Genomic DNA, 14,190 nt, shown 5'->3' on the forward strand with positions numbered 1-14,190 from the left:
GTCTACGAGGTTTTTCTGGGGAGGGAAGGCAGACTCCAAGTTCCACACCAAAATTTGCATTACACACCTTTTCCTGACTAGGCTTCTGTGTACTTGCGTGTGGACTTGACTAGTGTTCAACAATCAGCTCAACCACTGAAAAACTTGTCTTCCTTGAGATGGAAGATAAACAGCACAGGTTCTGGTGGGAGGCACCACCCATCCCCCACCAGCTAGAAAGTACCAACACAGATGTGGGGGCCACTGCCCTAGACATCAAGTTTATTGTGCTGTTCTCACATTCAAAACCCAACCCCCTCTCCCACTGGGGGAGGGCAAAGGGAAGGATTTTCACAGTACCTGCGTGCCTCCCTGCCAGGCTTCCCCCTCTAACCCTCAGTCCATCTATCCATGGTCCACTGAAATGCAGCTAGGGACAAGAGCTAGGGACAACGGCCGAGGAGAAATGGGAATCTCTCTCCTTGGGAGAATAGGAGGAAAGGGCTAGAGAATTTGATATCCTCCCACCTCCCATGCCCTAAGAGAACAGAGGTCAGCAAACAGTCCATGCCATCCAGCCTGGGAGGCTGGGGGAGAGGAAGATGATGGTGACTCCAGCACAGCCAGCCTTGCTGCGCAGGTGCCAGAGGCATAGGGAGGAGGCTGAGGCAGCGACGGAAGAAAAGCTTTCTTTGCAGATCCAAGAAAGGAAACTATTTTTGGAGTCAGAAAGGAAAGACCTTGGGACACTTTCCTCTTCCCCCAGGTCCTTATGAGCAGCGAGGGCAGCCTCTTCACACTTTCTGTTTAGGGGGCCACTTAGTGGCTGGGGGATCGGGCCTTGTGGAACAGGTACACAGGACGCTGGAAGCCTGAGGGGAGAGAGAGTGATCAGAAGGGGTTGGCAGTACCTCAAGAATCCCCATGGGGGTCTGCACTCTTTCAGCCAGGACCAGCCTCCCTGACAAAATAAACCAGCCTTACCTTTAGAGGTGTTGTGGGGTGTGGCCACAAGCTCATAGCTGGAGAAGCCCACGTCTGGGGATGTCAGGTAGGAACTGAACTGCTCTGGCTTCAATTGGATTCGGTAGTAGTTCTTGTAGATCGTTTCCTAAGGAGAGAGGCAAGGGACCACTTCAGCACGCTGCCGCCTCCCCTGGCCAAGGGCGATGCCCACCTCGGGGCCTTTTCTTGCCTCAACCAAAGGAATGACTATTCCCCCAACACCCAACTCACCGTAAGAGTCTTTCTCTTGCCATACGACGACCAGGGTTGGGGCTCTAGGACCAGGATGCCCCCAGGGCGTAGGTGCCGGTAGATCCGGCGAAACATGCGCTTCAGGCCCTCGTCTCCCCAGTTCAGATGCACCCACTTGGTGAGGCTGAGGCAGAGCACCACATCATACTCAGGTGTTTGGGCCTCCACCAGGTCATCTCGATCCAGCACATAATTACCCTGAGGGCAAGAATCGGCAGTGAGGTCAACGGAGGGAATCAAAGAACCCCTGCTCCCAGGCAACCTGCTCTGAGGCCGATACAGTCCCGCGGCCTCACTTTAGCCCGTGGCCACATTCTTCTCAGACTAATTCCCAAAAGGTGCCTGCCCTCTTTGAGTTTTGTTTTCTCCTCTACACCTTCCTGCCTCTGCTTCTTCCTACTGGTGGTAAGCCAAAAAAGGTCGAGGGAGCCTGAGTAATTTTAAATGGTGCAAATTATCCATGAAGTCTTCCAAAGCTAGGGTCCCAAGACCATATCCTGTGCTTATTCTCACCCACAGACATTAAGTGGAGTGACTGCAGGTTCTGCAAGGGTAACTAACCCAGGTTTCAAAGGCAGACCTGTGGTTCCTTCCCTGCAGTTGGGGCTGGCAAAGTTTCAGGCCTATTCTTTCCTTTCTCTGAGAGAAATGAAGAGCCACATCCTTTAGGAAGCCTTTTCTAGAAGATAAGCTCATCACAACCCTCTAAAAAGACCATTCTTCAGGCTTAACCCAACACAATGCCAAAGATCCCAGTAGGCAGCCTAACTGGAATGTTCTCTGGGGAGCTGTGTGCAGTCAGGAGACTCTGCAAGGCACAGGACTCTCTCCTCTCTGCAGAGGAGTTTCTGGTTCTTCCCTCTCCCACTATCTAGGGTCAATGTGGAGAGGATCTACAGCCAAACCACTTGGGTTCCTGATACGCTTCAACAAACTGTCTAGGAAAACAAAAGCCGCTGATGGGAGCAAGGTGGCTATCAAAGGGCAGAAACGCCAGTATTAGTCTGTCGCTACCCTAATCTTCTCCCTAGAAGACATTCCATGCCTGACTCCCATTCTCAGGCTCCTTCAGTAAATGTGAGGACCAAGTTCCACCTGGATCAAATTCCCTAGTGAGCAGCAGCCTTCAAGGGAAGGGAAGGTGGACCAGTGTGGATTATAGTGGGAGCAGAGCAAAAAGAGAGTCCTCCTCTATCTTGGAGATCCTTGCAGTCATGACAAAGGACTCCAGGGTCAATGCCCCAAGGTAGACACCCCACCTTTCCAGGTTATAAGAGGGGAGAGACGCCCAGCAGAGGCTCTCACTTGCCAACCCAGACCCCTCTTTTGAGGATCTGGGTCATAACCTTCCCTGCTACATTCCCATTTAATCTCATCTTCACACCTGGCCCCTATTCCAAGAGCCTCTGGACCCTCTTACCGTGACGAAGACAACATTGTTGGGGAAGACTGATGTGTCCGCTCCATCCAAGGGCACTTGGGGGGCAGCGATGGGACCCCGGCTGGCAGTCAGCGAGGCTGGGAAGCAGCTCCTCTTTCGAACGGTGGCGGTCCCTTCCTCACCCTCTGCCCCCGGGTCCCCTTCCAAAGTCTGGGGTGGGAGACGCAGCTCCTCGGAAAGGTAGTGTCGGATGTTTTGGCGGGCAGAATGGATGAGCCGGGAATCGATATCCAGGCCCACCATGCGGGACGGGCCCCACTTGCAGGCAATGCTCAGGGTCAGATGGCCCACATTGCAGCCCAGATCTAGGACGTCCCGGCCCCGAAACCACTCAGGCTTCAACACCCGAAGGCGCCCGTCCTCACAGGAAGGATTGCGGTACCCATAGTATTTGCAATAATTCCCATACTGGAACTTGCGCTGTTGCTTTTTGAAGCCTGCTGCAGGCAGTGGGTGGTGGTGGTGGTGGCGGCCTCCCCAACTCCCTCGGCCCTTTTCCTTGAAACCCTGGCCTCCACCCCTAGCCCCTGCCTCCGACTTGCTGGAAGTCCTGCGACGTTTGCGATGCCGGGAGGAGGAAGATGGGGGTGCAGAGATAACTGAGGCAGCTGGAGGGGCTGATAGGGAGCCTGAGGGACCCTGCAGAGCAGATGGAAGGGGAGACACCACTTCATCCCTGCAGTTGATGGCTGTGTTGAGTTCATAGGGTTGGGGGGCATCCCGGTTCTGGCCCCTGTGCCGCGGCTGCTGTGAGGCGCCCTCCCCGTGGAGTGAGGGGGTAAGAGGGGCTGTGGGCAGCACGGGGTGGCTCTCACTCCCTCCGGCTGCCTGCTGCTGCTGGTGGTGCTGTCCCCGGTGTCTATGCCGCTTCCGACCAGTCTTGAGTGGCGAAGCAAGAACTACATGGCCCTCATCAGTGCAAGTATTGAGACTGAGCGGGTCAGTAATATCTTTGGGGATGAGGATCTCCACCGGATCTCGCCCTTTGGCCGGAAGGGGGGATGACTTAGGGGTCTCAGCGTTGAGGGCGCGGCTCACTTCCTCATCCAGGAGGCTATTCAGGTTCAGGGGATCAAAGATATTGCCCCCCAGGAGGAAGTTGGAGGGTAACACAGAGTCACAGTCCGAATTCACCCGCCTGCGCCTCTTGAAGGCCGGATGTTTGAAGCCTCCCCCGCCTCCCCCTACATTACAGCTATTTCTCCTCTTGCCCCCGCCCCCCCCAGGTGGCCGGTGGGGCTGATAGCCATTGCGGGGTCGAGGAGGAGCAGGGGGACCCAGCTCTGTCCCGCCCCCTCCCCGGCGCTCCTCCCCCACGTCCGGGGGAGCGGCTCGCCCCGGGGGATCCGACAGGCGGGCCTCCCCTTGCGACTGCGCCTGGGGGCCGCCCCCTCGGTGCTGCTGCGCCTGGGGACCACTGGGGGAGGTGGCCGCGGCCCCGGGGCTTTCCCGACCGACCGCAGCGGCCGGGGACCCCGCAGATGGCGCGCAACGACCCGGACCACGCTCCGTCCCGCCGCGGAGCTCCCCAGAGGCGGCCTCTTGGTGCGGTGGCACCGTGGGGCCGCCCCCTCCGCCCGACTCATCTTTGAGCGGCGGCGGCGGGGCCGGCACCAGAAACGGCTCCTTCTCCGCCGCCATCTCGATCATTTCCTCCCCTTATTCCGTGCCAGTCGGGGTAACGAGGGGGATCAGGGGGCTTAACCCCCCCTGCCTGGACCCTGCTCCCTTCCCCCCTTTCCCGAGTGCGCGCGCAGCTCTGCTCTTCACGCCTAGTCTCGCTCCCAAGCGCCTCCCCGCGAAGTGCGCCCTACTCGCCCGCGAGACCAAAACAAGAGGCCCGCGAGACCTGAACTACTCGAGGACTCAACCGCGCGTGCGCCGACCCCTTTCTCCTCCGCCACTACCACCCGGCCGCGAGCGCGCACGGCGAGCGCGCGTTCCCTTCGCCCCGGAACCACGCATGCGCACTCCGCCACCAACCTGGTTGCGCGCGCATCAGAGTACGAACCAACTTAACGGCTCTGAGAGTTTAAATATAACCCCCCCACAGCCCCCGCAAAAGCCCACCACCCCAAACTGACACCCTACTTCCCTGCGCAGCTATGTCCGGCCCTACTGATCTCCTTTGTCTCTGCCGCGCGATCCCACCCACCGTAGGCGGGGGACGGGAGCTGGTGTGAAAAGGTCTCCTTGACACTCGACCCTTGTTCCTGAGGAATGAGTCTCAGCGGTCTCCGCCCGGCTCTAAATCCAACAACCTCCCCACCCCGCCTCCTTCCTCCCCCTAGTGGGCAGCGCCTGCGCACACCCTTTTGGGCTTGCGCGGGTAGAAGCAGCACGTGCTGGAAGTGGCGCCCCGCCCCCCGTCTTAGGGGTTGGGCCTGTGACGTCGCTTCCTTAAGTTTGGTAAACGCAGCGTGCGTCAGCGCGATCCGGAGGGGCGGGGCTTCCCGACGAAGGGCGGGGCTCATGAATTATTCATGAGCTGTTGGTAGCAAACCTCCCCCCTCTGCCCACCTTCTTAGAAGCGCTTCCGAGGTAGCGGAGGGGAGACCCTACAAAGCCAAGGAAGGGCAGGAGTGGAACTAGGCTCAGTAAAACGCGATAGGTCATTATAACTCACCCCCCTTGAAAATATTCTCTGCTGAATTGGGGAAAAAGAAAAAGCACTAAAACAGCCGATGTTGTCCAACTTCCTCTTCCCCCGAAACGGCTGAGTCGTTCTCTGGCTCCTCTACCTTCCCCCAATCGCAATCACCTGGAGACGCCACACCACGCCTTCCTCTCCGCCTCAACACCCACGACCCGAACCCCAACGCATCCGCCCACTCCCGACGCCCGCTCACTGGCCCGTCAGTTCGCGGGCCTCCCTGAATACCCGCCGCGGCGCCGCGCCGACTTATGTACCAGCGAGTGTGGGCGGGGACGGGGGTTCGGTCCGCGCTGGGCCCCCCCAGCTTCTGCCAATGAGGAAGAAGCGAGCCTACGCCGTTTTCCCGGGGAGATGCGCCGCCCGGTCTCCCTGCCAGCGGAGTGCTGGGCCGAGGACAGGGCGGCAGGGGTGACAGTGGGGTCTAGGAGAGTCTCAAAATCCTAAGGTGAGGGCGTGAAGGAGACCAGCAGGAAGAAGAGGAATTAGAGAACGGAAAGAGGGAGGAAAAGGCAGTCTGAAACAGAAAAGTTAGTAGATGTGCTTCAGGAACAATCAGGCGCCGCGGCCGCCGCCTAAAAATATGTGACACCAAAGAGGAATCTGGGATTTGTAGTTTTCCCGGGACGTTCGGGTGGAAGATGGCGGATTTACCTCAGCTGCGGAAACGCAGACGCTGTTTCCAGTTGCGCATGCGCCTCGGCCCCGCGAGCGCACCGCCCTCGGGTGGAGCTAGTGCTCAGGGCGTCCTCGTGCTTTTTCTTGGTGGCGGGAAACCTGGGTTGAGGTGTGAGGGGCTTGCGGAGTCGCTGCGGCAGCTGGTTCCGCCCATCGCCTTTAGGTCCTCCTTGCTCCTGAAGGTAGCCGGCTAGTTTCTGGTTGTAGGTGAAGGTGCTAGGCGCCGCCAGTCCTGGCACCCGTTGCCTGAGGAGAAACTTTCTCAGGGCGACAACCAGCCCTTCGCCCTTTTTCCTCAGAATCTGTCGCCCCCAAGAAACAGACAAAAAATAGCCCAGTCTCCTGGCGGGCACCAACGATATGAGTGAGAATAAGGATCACGGGGCCTCGGCGGGAGTGAGGGTGGAGGGGAGATTCCCTCATGGTGGGAGGAAAGAAGGGAGGGGACGGGGAAGAGAGAGGGGGACGTGTGGTTCAGGGACACCGACTTGAACCGCTATCCCTGAGAGAGTATAAGGGGTGAGGGAAGAGAGGAAAAATGGGAGCGCCCCCACAAATGGGAAGAACTTCTCCGCAAAACTTCTTCCCTTTGGATTGCAGGTGGATTTGGGATTGGGGCTTTTTTTTGTTTTTTAAGACAGTCTCGCTCTGTCGCCCAGGCTGGAGTGCAGTGGCGCAATATCGGCTCACTGCAACCCCCACCTCCCGGGTTCAAGCGATTCCCCTGCCTCAGCCTCCCGAGGAGCTGGGACTACAGGCGCCCGCCACTATGCCCAGCTAATTTTGTATTTTTAGTAGAGACGGGGTTTCTCCATGTTGGCCAGGCTGGTCTCGAACTCCTGACCTTAGGTGATCCGCCCACGTTGGCCTCCCAAAATGCTGGGATTACAGGCACGCGCCACCGTGCTCGGCTGATTTTTTTGTATTTTTAGTAGAGATGGGGTTTCACCGTATTGGCCAGGCTGGTCCGGAACTCCTGACTTAAAGTGATCCACCCGCCTCTTCTTTCTTGTTAAAAGTTTTAAATCGGGCTTGCTGAGCTTGTGCACAAACACGAAGGAAGCAAGCAAGGGAGGGAAGGGGGAGGAAGGAAGGAGGGAGGGAAGGAGAAGAGAGGGAGGGAGGAAAGCGGGGAGGGAGGGAGGAGGGGGAGGAAAGGGGAGGGAGGGAAGGAGAAGAGAGAGAGGGAGGGAAGGAGAAGAGAGAGGGAGGGAAGGAGGAGAGAAGGAGGGAGGAGGGAGGGAGGAAAGGGGAGGGAGGGAAGGAGAAGAGAGGGATGGAGGAAAGGGGGGAGGGAGGAGGGGGAGGAAAGGGGAGGGAGGAGGGGGAGGGAGAAGGGGGAGGGAGGAAGGGGAGGGAGGGAGAGGAAGGAAGAAGGAGGGGAAGCGGGGAAGGGAGGAGGGGGAGGGGGTAGGAAGGAGAGGGGGAGGAAAGGGAAGGAGGAGGGGGAGAAAGGAGAGGGGCAGGAGGGAGGGAAGAGGGAGAGAGAAAGGGAGGAGGGCAAGGAAGGAGGGGGAGGGAGGGAAGGAAGGAGAGGAAGGGATGGAGGGACAAAGGGAGACGGAGGGAAGAAGGAAGAGAGGGAGGGAAGAGGGAGGAAGGAGTAAAGGAGGGAGAGAGGGAGGGAGAAAAAGTGAGAGGGAGGGAGGAAACTGCTATTAGTTAATTGAGGCATGAAAATAAGCAGGAGTCCACATACTGTTATTAACGCAAAAAGGAAGATCAGACTCTGGCTTAAGAAAGATTTGAAATATACTTTTTTTTTTTTTTGAGACGGAGTCTCACTCGTTTTGCCCAGGCCGGAGTGCAGTAGCACGATCTTGGCTCACTGCAACCTCCACCTCCTGGGTTCAAGTGATTCTCCTGCTTCAGCCTCCCAAGTAGCTGAGATTACAGGCGCCTGCCACCACGCCGGCTAATTTTTGTATTTTAGTAGAGATGGGGCTTCACCATGTTGGTCAGGCTGGTCTTGAACTCCTGACCTTAGGTGATCCACCTGCCTTGGCCTCCCAAAGTGCTGGAATTACAGGCGTGAGCCACTGCGCCCGGCTGAAATATACTCTTTAAATACTGCTTTTTTGAGGCTCAGGGAGTCTGGGTTAGAGGACAATGCTAAAGGGTTTACTTCTCTTAGACCAAGGATTTGAGGAACAATATAAGGAAGGGAATGATTGGATGGTTAGGAAGAGGAAATTTGGGAACACATTTTGAATGGTGTGTGGGGAGAGAGAATTACTGTTTATTTAAAAAAGTATTGGCAATACTGACAAGTTATTTCACTAGGTCAGTTCTCAAAACTTTTTGGTTTGAGAACCCTTTTATACCCTTAAAATTTATGGAGGACTCCAAAGAGCTTTTATTTGGTTTGTATCTGTTGATACTAACATTTTAGAAATTAAAATTCAGAAACATTTAAAGTTTGATTAGAAATAACAATAATAAATATGTTAACCTAAACAGGTTTTTATGAAAAATACATTCTCCTAAACAAAAGAAAATTTAGCATGAAGAATGGTGGTGTTTTATATTTTTGCAAATCTCTTTCATGTCTGGCTTAATAGAAAACAACTGGGTTCTCATCTGTTTCTGCATTCAGTCTGTTGGGATATCTTGTTTTTGTAAAAGTACATGAGAAAATCCAGCTTAATACAGATAGGTAGTTGGAAAAGGGAGAGGGCCCCCTAGGATTTTGGGACTACACTTAGAACTGCTGAGTTAGGTGATTTCATCTCAAAATTTATGTGATGATTTTTTAATGTTCTAAGTGAAATAAAACTCTTTTTTGAGATCCTCATTCACTTTCGCTTGGTTCCCTTTATTATTTCTAAGTTCTTTTTCCCTCCTTATTTACCCTCATTTCATATGTTGAGTGGTGAGAATATGGTTTCTGGAACTGTACTGGTTCTTTTACATTCTTATTTAAAGCCTTTGCCCCTCTTATTAAAGCCTTCCCCCCAACCCCACACCCTGCCCCTCTTCATCTAAGGTAAGAAAAGAGAAATTAAAACCTCAAATTTTATTCCTGGGTCTACAGCCCCTAGTCATTTAGTAGCTGTACAGAAGAAAGTTAGTGGTATTTTATATTTTTATTAACTGTCTATATTTTTTTCTCTCTCTCTCTCTGAACCAGCTTTCAGTATTTGTTATTGTGAAAGAAGTTAATTCACCTGAAACAGAGGAGGGGCAACCTGAGTTATCAGAAAGTGACTTCCTGGCCTTCCCTTTTTTATTGATCAGGTTAGAGCTTTTGTTTGAAAGCAGTGTTATCACATGCACAGATTATACATATTATGTGATACTATACATCACTGTTTATAGATTTATTACATCTTATTAACTCAACAACAGTGAACCACAATTCTATCTAGTTGGTTGGGGCTCCAGAAATATACTTTGGCCTAGGAAGATCTTTACAGGTTTAGATAAGGATTTGAACCTAAATACTGGAAATGTTTGCATTTTTAGGTTGGTCAAAATACTCTCTTTTAATTTTACTTAAAGAATTTAGGCCGGGCACGGTGCGTCATGCCTGTAATCCCAGCACTTTGGGAGGCTGAGGCAGATGGATCATGAGGTCAGGAGATTGAGACTATCCTGGCCAACATGGTGAAACCCCGTCTCTACTAAAAATACGAAAATTAGCTGGGGGTGGTGGTGCGCTCCTGTAATCCCAGCTACTCGGGAGGCTGAGGCAGGAGAATCGCTTGAACCTGGGGGGCAGAGGTTTCAGTGAGCCAAGATTGCACCACTGCACTCCAGCCTGGTGATAGAGCAAGACTGTGTCTCAAAAAAAATAATAATAATTTAAAATATTTTTTGAAGTGGCAACATTTATAGGTTTTAAAATGCCAAAGATACACGAGGGAGTCCACCAAAAGCTTCCTTTCACTCTCATCTACCCAGTTCTACTCCCCAGAGGCATTTTGATCCATTTTTTTTCTCTTCCAGAGAAAATTTATGATTAACAAGCCTATTATACCAGACATATGTTTTTAAAAACTAAATATTGTCATCTGAAACACACTAATTTTCACTCTGCTTTTCTCACTTAGCATAGCCCTTGTAATTTAGACAGAGACTTCTTGTGATCTTTTTTGGAATTTTAAAGTCTAGGAAAAGATATATTTGTCATTTGTGGTCAAATTAATATTCTTTTTACAGCCTAATTTTACCCAGTCTTTTTTTTTTTTTTTTTTTGAGACGGAGTTTTGCTCTTGTTGCCCAGGCTGGAGTGCAATGGCGCGATCTTGGCTCACTGCAACCTCCGCCTCCTGGGTGCAAGCGATTCTCCTGCCTCAGCCTCCCGAGTAGCTGGGATTACAGGCGCCCGCCACCACGCCCGGCTAATTTTTTGTATTTTTAGTAGAGAAGGGGTTTCGCCATGTTGAACAGGCTGGTCTCGAACCCCTGACCTCAGGTGATCCACTCGCTTCAGCCTCCCAAAGTGCTGGGATTACAGGCGTGAGCCACCATGCCTGGCCAATTTTATCCATTCATTACCTTCTATTTAGAATTATAATAAAGGAGATTAATTTGCTTGAGTGTTTCTCCCCAAAATTCCAACTTGCCTTTTTTTCTGGAGCAAATATGTTTTGGGATTGGTGATGATGAGTTAAAATGGAAACAGCAAGAAAATGTGCCCCTTAATATAAAGGAAACGTCGTTGCTTTAGAACAGCACATCTGAATTATTCACATTTATAGAAGTGAGAAAAGGAAGAGAAAAATGCTAAAGGGTATTCACATTTAGCCATGCTGTGGCCACACTGTCAAAACCTCAGTACCCTTTAAGTTTATCTTATGGTCTAGAGAGAGGAACCCTACACCTTGAACGAGTTTGGCCATTTAAGGTCTTAAAATTTTCTGATCCTTTAAAGGGAAGTGTATATGAACCAAATGATCCATTTTATGTTGCTTTTGGATCTCTTTATAGTGGGGGATCACAGATTTAGAACAATGAGTTTCAGTTGCAGGGTTTTCAAACTGCTCAAAACCAACAGCCAGAAACAAGATCACTGAGTAGAATAGATATGTTATTAGTAGAATTGAGAGGCAAAAGTCCTGGGTTCATCTAAGCTCAACAATATATTAACACTGAGTCTTTAGGCAAACCACTTAACCTCTGTTAGCATAATTTTTTCATCTGTAGAAAGGGGAGTTGGGGCTTTATTATCCCTAAAGGTCTTCCCAGAGCTATAATGCTTTTATAATGGTTATAAAAGTAAGAATGGCATATATCCCCTAAGCCTAAAGAAAACTGGGTGAAGGGCTGCAAGAAGTTAAGGTTAATAAAATAAAAGTTTTCTTCAGAAAGCTGGGTGGACACAGAATACTATGCAGCCATATAAAAGAACAAGATCATGTCCTTTGCAGCAACATGGATAGAGCTGGAGGCCATTATCCTAAGTGAATTAACGCAGGAACAGAAAACCAAATGCTGTATATTCTCACTTATAAAGTGGGAGCTCAACATTGCATACACATGGACACAAAGAAGGGAACAATAGACCCTGGGGCCTACTTGAGGGTGGAGAGTGGGAGGAGGATGAGGACTGAAAAACTACCTATTGGGTACTATACTCACTACCTGTGAAACAAAATTATCTGTACACTAAATCCCATGACATGCAATTTACCCATGTAACAAACCTGCACATGTACCCCTTGAATGTAAAATAAAGGTTGGAAAGAAAAAATAAAAATAAAGCTGTGTGGAAATAATATCAGTAGTGGGAAAGTATAAATTGGAAAATAAAAATACTGGAATGTTCGCAGATGAGTCTTGGCACACTGGTGGGTCACGAATAGCTTGTAGCTGTGTAGATACTAATTTCTTCTTCACCCTTTGGTGTGACTCTTCAGTTGCCTATGGCTGTGAGCAGCCTGGTCCTTTTACCCCCAGAGTACCTGGAAATGTCATTTTCTATGTGTTTCAGTATACGCTATTAATGTATGTTTTCTGTGTGTGCTGTGATAGCAAAATGGTGGTGAAGCACTGAATTAGACTATTAGGATGTCGTGTAGCAGTTATTAGCACAAACTTTGAAATCAGACAGGTTCTAATCCTGATTTTACTACTTATCGATGACTTAATATCTTTAAATACCTGTAAACCTGAATTTCCCCCAAGTGTAAAATGTTACCAATCTCATAGATCTGTTGTGAGAATTAAATGGAATGCTACATAAAGGGTAAAGAATATAGTCAGTGCTCAATAAGTGTTAGCCATTACCATTAGTCACAGTGTCAGTAGTAATCAAGAAACACATGATGTCAGGCCGGGTGTAGTGGCTCACGTCTGTAATCCCAGCACTTTGGGAGGCTGAGGCAGGCAGATCACCTGAGGTGGGGAGTTCAAGACCAGCCTGACCAATATGGAGAAACTCCGTCTCTACTAAAAATACAAAATTAGTCGGCGGTGGTGGCACATGCCTGTAATCCCAGCTACTCGGGAGGCTGAGGCAGGAGAATCGCTTGAACCCGGGAGGCGGAGGTTGCGGTGCACCGAGATTGCACCATTGCACTCCAGCCTGGGCAACAAGAGCAAAATTCCATCTCAAAAGAAAAAAAAAAAAAGAAACACATTGATGTCGTGTGGAACATCTGTGAGTAGATTGCTGAAGATGAACTATGAATATCAATGCGCTAATTTAATTTCTCATTATTAGGTGCTAAGGTAGAATAAGGAAAAAGATACTAAATTTTCTGGGAACCTCTACTGGTTATCAAATACTTCTGAGCTGTGACTAGAGATTGGTAGAATCTAGTACATTTGAAAATTGATTGGACTGAGGATCTAAGAAAGGGAAAATAAACATTATAATGATGTTAAAAGTGGGGCTTCTCTATGCACAGAGACCTCTGAGGTCAGAGAATTACCAAATTATGTGTGTGTTCTAAGTGTTTAGGAGAGGCTTATGAAATGAGGCTATCCCTCTGAAGAAAACTCTTAACTGCCAGGATTGTTCATACCCTACCATCACTGCTCTACTACTACCTATGCTTCTGGTACTACTACCATTTCTGCTGCCTGCATTAGGTTGGACATGGTTCTAGGCACATAAAACACTAAGGATTGCTGCTAATATTTATTTGTTATTTAAATTTTTGAGTCAGGGTCTCACTCTCACCTAGGCTGGGGTGCCGGGGCACAATTTTGGCTCACTGCAGCCTCCGCCTCCTGGGCTCAAGTGATCCTCCCACCTCAGCATCCAGAGTAGCTGGGACTACAGGCGCATGCCACCACACTGGCTAATTTGTTTTATTTTTTGTAGAAACGAGGTTTTGCCGTGTTGCCCAGGCTGGTCTTGAACTCCTGGGCTGAAGTGATCTGCCTGCCATGGCCTCCCGAAGTGCCAGGATTACAGGTGTGAGCCACCACACCCAGCACTGATTATTGCCAATCTTTAAAACAGTAACTCATTATTCCCTGGTGTGTAATTGGCACCACAGAGGAGGTCAAGAATGCAGAAACCTAGTTCAGAGGTCTGAAACAAAGAGTTTCTGAACCCAAGAAGACAGAAAGTTTAAAATCTTGTTTAATCAGAGTCATAGCAGTTAATTTCTTTTTTCTAACAGAGGCACACAAAGCGTAGTTTCTAAGCTGAATGATGACAACGTTGCAGAATAAAGAAGGTGAGTCAAGAGTGAGGGAGGTTCACTTCATACATTTCTCTCATTTTTCTCCTTTTGGACATCCTTTCCACCAAAGGATGGTACGGGTCCCTATATTCTGTGCCCACTCAGGTCAAATTACTGCTCTGCTAGATGCTTTGAGTGAAATAAATATGACTTAAAAACAGTCCTGCTCGAGGAACATATAAACTCGGGGAGAGAAAAGGCATTTAAATACCTATCATAAAGTTGAATGTGGTAAATGCCACCAGTTATGTGCAGAGTATTAAGGAAGCTCAAAGAAAGATATACCTGGGAGGATCATTATAATTTTTATTGAGGAGGTGGCATAAGAGCTGTGAATAATTTATAGATTTTGACTAGTTTTTAAAAATTTGCTCTAATTTTCCATAACATTTTATCTAAAGTAAAAATGAGCAAATTACACAGTTTCACGTTTGGATAACTCAGCTTCCTTCATGCTTATATTTATCACCTTTGACTTAGTGGTTCCCAAACCTGGCAGTATATCAGAATCAACTAGCCTTGTAAAATTACAGATTGCTAGG

General features: G+C 49.8%; 3 protein-coding genes across 38 annotated transcripts in view; 1 reads left to right on the forward strand and 2 right to left on the reverse strand.

The window, feature by feature from the left end:
* Window positions 1-234: 234 nt before the first annotated feature.
* On the reverse strand, window positions 235-5,008 carry MEPCE (methylphosphate capping enzyme). The gene is made up of 4 exons (XM_004045900.5): window positions 2,657-5,008; window positions 1,216-1,434; window positions 964-1,090; window positions 235-851 (listed from the first exon to the last, which is right to left on the reverse strand). Exons 1-4 carry the CDS (start codon window positions 4,325-4,327, stop codon window positions 799-801), a joined length of 2,070 nt encoding a protein of 689 aa, XP_004045948.1. The 5' UTR covers window positions 4,328-5,008; the 3' UTR covers window positions 235-798.
* A 138-nt stretch (window positions 5,009-5,146) lies between these two features.
* Window positions 5,147-14,190, forward strand: part of ZCWPW1 (zinc finger CW-type and PWWP domain containing 1) — a 28,216-nt gene continuing 19,172 nt past the window's right edge. For 9 of the 35 annotated variants that reach the window (XM_019031460.4, XM_019031469.4, XM_019031468.4 and 6 more), the window contains exons 1-3: window positions 5,662-5,778; window positions 9,139-9,245; window positions 13,586-13,642. In XM_019031460.4, the coding sequence (XP_018887005.3) occupies window positions 13,615-13,642 (28 nt within the window). In that variant the 5' untranslated portion in view covers window positions 5,662-5,778; window positions 9,139-9,245; window positions 13,586-13,614. The other 26 variants (XM_055393081.2, XM_055393074.1, XM_055393087.2 and 23 more) reach the window with 18 other exon arrangements.
* Window positions 6,194-14,190, reverse strand: part of PILRA (paired immunoglobin like type 2 receptor alpha) — a 60,822-nt gene continuing 52,825 nt past the window's right edge. The window contains exon 10 of one of the 2 annotated variants that reach the window (XM_063708235.1): window positions 6,194-6,254. The gene's annotated coding sequence lies outside the window, so the exon portion shown is untranslated. Of the gene's footprint in view, window positions 6,255-6,370; window positions 7,049-14,190 lie in introns of those variants that run through there. The other variant, XM_063708236.1, reaches the window with a different exon arrangement.

This window comes from Gorilla gorilla, chromosome 6 (assembly GCF_029281585.2).
Source record: "Gorilla gorilla gorilla isolate KB3781 chromosome 6, NHGRI_mGorGor1-v2.1_pri, whole genome shotgun sequence".
NCBI classification, from domain to species: Eukaryota; Metazoa; Chordata; class Mammalia; order Primates; family Hominidae; genus Gorilla; species Gorilla gorilla.